Source organism: Thunnus thynnus, chromosome 11 (genome assembly GCF_963924715.1).
Source record: "Thunnus thynnus chromosome 11, fThuThy2.1, whole genome shotgun sequence".
NCBI classification, from domain to species: domain Eukaryota; kingdom Metazoa; phylum Chordata; class Actinopteri; order Scombriformes; family Scombridae; genus Thunnus; species Thunnus thynnus.
The window spans coordinates 16,483,685-16,489,381 of record NC_089527.1 but is presented as its reverse complement, the minus strand read 5'-3'; the positions used below and the strand labels follow the sequence as shown (position 1 = coordinate 16,489,381).

General features: G+C 40.2%; 1 protein-coding gene across 2 annotated transcripts; it reads right to left on the bottom strand.

The window, feature by feature from the left end:
• Positions 1 to 1,169: 1,169 nt before the first annotated feature.
• Positions 1,170 to 5,505, bottom strand: tmem169b (transmembrane protein 169b). Of its 2 annotated transcripts, none has more exons than XM_067603398.1 (3): positions 5,031 to 5,505; positions 3,999 to 4,407; positions 1,170 to 3,583 (listed from the first exon to the last, which is right to left on the bottom strand). In XM_067603398.1, exons 2-3 carry the CDS (start codon positions 4,270 to 4,272, stop codon positions 2,949 to 2,951), a joined length of 909 nt encoding a protein of 302 aa, XP_067459499.1. In that variant the 5' UTR covers positions 4,273 to 4,407; positions 5,031 to 5,505; the 3' UTR covers positions 1,170 to 2,948. The 2 variants fall into 2 exon arrangements, with proteins under 2 accessions (XP_067459499.1, XP_067459500.1); XM_067603399.1 differs by having other exon boundaries at positions 3,999 to 4,403.
• Between the last annotated feature and the right edge of the window lie 192 nt (positions 5,506 to 5,697).

Here is a 5,697-nt window from a genome sequence, read left to right as displayed (position 1 = left end):
TGAATCTGAGACGAGTCAGTGCAATGAAAAGCATATCAGATGTAGGTCAAACGCCCTCATGTGGCTCAGTGTGACAGAGAATAAATAGACTCCATCTCATGGCTGTACCCAGGATTTCAGAAATAATGGGGTTAAATTAAAAATAGAAAAAGAAAAAAAGAAATGGTCCAAGTCCACCAACAACCCCCTCCACCAATCTGTTTAATGTTTAACTAATTGGATGTCACACTTATGAACAGTTAACCCATTCACTGTGCAAAATAACCCTGTAACACTATAATACCTACTGTACCTACAAATTATACATATTTATTGAGTTTTAAATAATAAATGTGCAATACATTTCATTCATTAATCAATATTTGAACAGGCTGTATATACTGTACATAAACCAGATTGAAATTCTTTGTGTGCGTAAACATACAAATGATGATTCTGATTGTAAATATTTCATTTAGTTACCGGCCCGTTTTATTTTTGGAATCTGCTTAATCTAATTACTATTTGCTGTTGTTTTTACTCTTAAGCACTTTATAACTTTGTTCAGAAAAGTGCTATATATAAGTAAAGTCAGTATTATTATTGTTATATGTTGTTTCAAAGCCTTCTCCACATTTGCCAGGAATACAGTTCTGGTGGGGATATACTCAATACTTTCTTTGGATTAAAAGTAGTCACATTTGATTATGTTAAAGAGTCAAACAATATTGGAATCAGCCAATAAAATATCCACCATGTTTTTTTTATTTTCTTTTGTTTATCTTTTAAATCAGAAAAAAACTCTATGTCCTTAATCTTAAGTGTGGCTTTGACCCAGAGACTATGTTCTGTGTTTTTTGGCCTTGTTTTAACAAAAATTGGACAGTAAAACAGTTGGTGAATATGTGCTGACCATGACAGTGCTTTTCTCCAACACACACTGCTGACCTTGCATATGGACAGTAATCGTCCCAGTGTAACACCAGGGTGCCAATAATCAGATTTCAATGCACCCAGAACTACTCAGAGAGCCATCCGCATCTGTGTGCACCCTGCAGGGATGTATGCCGACGTCTTAAGAGTGTGTGGAACCAGGCAGAAAACAGTGACCTGCGGTGCATTGCTGTATAACAACAGAAAACAAATTCATACCACTATATAGATTTAAAAATGATCACATAATTGCCATGTAATGATGTACACTTTATTTCATTTGTGTATTCCTTTACTTTGCCTGTATTTACTGTAGGTTCACAACATGTAATGTGGAATGCAAGAAAATGTCCCATACAGACATAATTCACAACCACAGAGCCATGCCTTTATGAAAATATAACTGAATTACTTTACCCAGCCATAAATATTTCAATCACCAAATATTTAAACCATCTAATCTGTAAACCTCATCAACCACATCAGCTATGTATTTCAAGCAGTTAATAATAACTGTTTGTAATACATTTACTTCAAAGTGCCAGAGTATAAAACACCTAGCTACAACAATTTCAGATGCAGACTTAAATATTAAAAATAAATTAAATCAACATTAAACATATGACTGTATGGAAAATGTAACAGGAATTCTCAGGTGGAAAATTACAGAAAACTTCATTTTACTCCTGTGTGTGCCAAGATTGTGAAGATGTGTAGTTAATATCAAAGACATCTGTGTTGATAGTGCCATAAACAAATGAGAACTTGACATTTGTCAGCATGTACTGACTATGGCTTAAATCATGGCTGGATTAACCTGCTCGTGGGGCCATATAGGCAAAAAAATAGCTGTGGGCCGACCACCCTTCCTCTCCCATGTCGCCTCCAAGTACCCATCAAGTACGGAGCACGCAGGAGACTACACATGACAGCTTGTATTTACCGTAGAGGCCCAGAAACCAACAAGTGCTCTAATGCTGGGATTCTTCCTAGCACCTAAATCTTCTGTGCTTCGGTTTGTTTTTGGTGATTTGATGAAACACAAATCTATTTATGAATATGCACCATGTGAGCTCAATATTATCTGGAATAATAAAGGTATTTAAAAACCTGATGTTGACACAGAGCCTCTCCACAAGACATTACCGACCTTAAGGTGCCTTTTGTTTCAGCTGATATTGAGCTTAATTCCCGATAAAATTTGCAGTTTACATACATTTCCACAAACTAATTGGCACACAGTTTAAAAAAGGGCATCTCTGGGGCAGTTGTGTGTCTGGTGGCATGGTGCAGTTGGTAATCCAGCCTCTGCTCAAATACAGTGCCTACAAAAAGTATTCACCTCTCCGTGGAAGTTTTCATGTTTTATTGGCTTTTTTGACACTTATTAATTACACAAATTAATTACAAATACAAAAACTTGTTTGCATAAGCATTAACCCCCTTTAATGGGACACATATGAGGTGAACCCTTTGTGTAGGCTTTGTATAACTACATTGGGTGATTGTGATGACTTCATATACAAGACAGTGATGCCTTTGAAAAGAACGCTACTTCTGATGATCAGTGATCACATTTAGTTACAGATATTTACAGATGAAGTGAAACTCCAGTAATGTGTGTTATCAGTGTCCACTGTTAGTTTATCCAAACCTTAGGAATCAAGGCCTGTATGTATCAAAAGGTGTTTGAGTGGGAGTGCAGTTCCATAATTATTGGTGGTCATTTAGTGGTCTGAGGGGAGCTGTGACAACCATAAAAAAAACCTGTAAGTTGCAAAAAAAAAAAGGACCCAACTTCACTACTCCCATGCACAGAGGCATAATTTGAATCCAACAATGGTTTACAATGTTTGTAGTAATAGTTCAGCATTTCAAGGACAGTTCAGGCAGTGTTTGACAAGTTGTCATTTTCAGAAAAATGTACAGTGATGCAGCTTTAAAATATTCTCCTGTGACATGACTTGCATTTGTTTGTCATATCACCACTCCTTCAACTCAAGGCCTACATCACAAGACCTCAGTGTCACCCTACTTCACACCGATGATGTCTGGGCGTGTTCACTGGGGGCTTTGCTCTGCAGAGTGCCAGAAACTGTATCAGAATCAAGCAGCTCCACTATGCTGTAGGGGGAACAGTCTTCCAGACCCAGCTTCCCACAGGCCCAGCCACAGAAGCCTTTCTCCAAGTCTCTCACCGCCTGCCACCACTCGCTGAAGGCCCATGACACCTGCACCACAGCCGAGTACAGCGCCAGAGACAGCGCCATGGGCATGATGAGCATGGGGTAGAAGATGATGAGGAAGGGGCATATTGTAATCTTGTGCCAGAACGTCCGCTCCTCATTGTAAACCAGGAAGACATTGTACCAGGTGAGTGTGCCGTAGTAGAAGGAGGTGATGAAGGAGAGGAGGAAAACCACAGGGAAACAGGAGATGCTCCACAGGACAACGTGGGGTCCCTGGCACACACCGAAGCCGCAGGGGCGCTTATAGCCCTCCCCTGCCTCACACTCTGCATCAAGACGTTCCTTTGACCTGGCCAGGTCTCTGAGTTCCTTCTCTGTCAAAGTGACGTGTATGTCCACCACCTGACCCTTCTTCTTGCCCCGGGTGATGGTGCCTGTCAGAGTCACGTAGCGGCTGTCTGGAGGAAGGTTCCAGCCTCCACCTGTTAAGAGATAATATGACATAATATATTTAACCAGACAACAGAAGTAGATTCCCCTTTCTTGTTTATCCTGTTTTTTTTGGTGGTTAACTACACTAACTAATCACAGGGAGACCATGGAGACATTTGAAATAGGACAGCAGCAGCTCAAATAGAAACAAGCAAGGACTTAATGTAGAAATGTGGTTAAGAAAAATATAATCTTGCTTTTTGTTCTGTTTAAAAGTATTGCATGTGATGAAATGCATACCCATATTGATGACACCTCACTATAATCCTCTATTTTTGTTCATATGTAGTGGATTTTCATGGTGAGAATTGCATGGTGCGCCTGTTATTATTACTCACGTATGCTTCAGTAATAATAACTGACATGTGGCTTCATGATTTTAAAAGAATCTGACTCTCCTCTCACCTTCGCCTGTGGGTGTGCAGAGGAATTTAGCTCCCTCCTCAGCGCTCCTCTCTGCACCCTCCTCACCACCCTGCTCCTCTCCCGGCGCCCTCTCCGTTTCAGAGCGGTAAACAATAATGGACTCCGGGCGCGGGTCTTTCTTCTTCCTCCTCTTCCTCCTGATGGAGGGTCCAACTTCTCCATCGTCAACATGGTTCCCTGATATGTCTGATCTTAAGGAGATCATCTGAGGGCTTCCCTCTCCTTCAGTTTGAGGCTCCTCTACCTGGGCCATACTCTCACCTGACCAAATAAACTCTGACTCTCTGTTACTTTTTGATGGGTTATATATGGAGACTAATGGTGAAATCCTGAGCACAACAAACTGTGTCCACTCATTGTGTTTTTTAAATCCAAGGAGGATTTCTGGCTGAATGCCATGTGATAAAGGCATACACACACACACATAGAGACAGAGGGAGGAGGGGGTGGAGAGAAAAAACATTAGAAAAAGTGGGTTTACCCTTTAAAGTCATAATAATTTAATCCTCTATGTACAGTGATCTTGGCCTAGATTCTGCATAGTAGCCTATTTGTGTATGTGCTGGTGTTGACTGATAAAATATACTAAATGTCACATTATCATGGTAAGAAACTGCATGAGGCATCTGAGCAGGCAGTGAACAAATCGCACTAGAGAATATAACAAAAAGCTCGATACATTTGATCAGATAGGGGGGTTGGGGGTCGTCTCTGCTTTCCATGCGAGTGAGCCGACACTCGGTGGATGCGCTGCGAGCTCAGTGTTTGAACACAATCGGCATATTTCTATTGCAAAAACATACAAGACAATCTACACGATTCAGTGACGGATTGTGGTAATTTTCCAAAAGAATGCATCATTTGATGAGAGGCGTTGAAATCGACAATGCCACCCATTCTTCAGACAGCTGATCCCCTCCCATTTAAATCCCACCCATGTCCTCTCTTTTGTCTGGCAGCCGGCGAACAACATGTACTGTTACTAAAACTGCAATAGAAATCTAGTCTTACCTTGAATAGGCTGGAAGAGCACCGAGTAGATAAATTACACTGTGTGAATATAAATCGGAAAATTTGTCTGGTACATTGCAGCAGCCCTGCACATCACAGCGCAGTGTTTTGACCCATACAGATGCGTTACGCAAAATGATTTCCAGAATATCACTAAACCCGCCCCTCTAACGCTGCCGTCATGACGTAAAAGCACATCTGTCACAGAGAAAACACAAACCTACACATATATTATAAAATACAGATATTGTTTCAGAATTTATAAAATATGCACACATCTCTGATGATATGAACTCAACTTCCATAACTGTTATGACATTGCACTATTTATATAACGTTACTAGCGCGACATGTCTTGCTGTTGATAAAGTAAATAACAAATAAACTTTGGTATAAATATATATCATGAGCTAAATAATGTAAGAAATGTGTTAAAGTTGCCAAATCATGGTAAGGTCACAGTTTAACCACATTGTTACCATGGCTACCGTAAAACATTTTGCCCAAAGTACAAACAGTGCAGTTGGGGTCGTGTCTAGATGGTAACCCTGTATTTGCTAAATTCTCGCGAGATTTGCAAAGAAATAAACTTTAACCAACTTCGACCCTCACCCTATGCACTCACCACGTTTCAAGTGATCATTTAAATCCAAACAATAATCTTTCC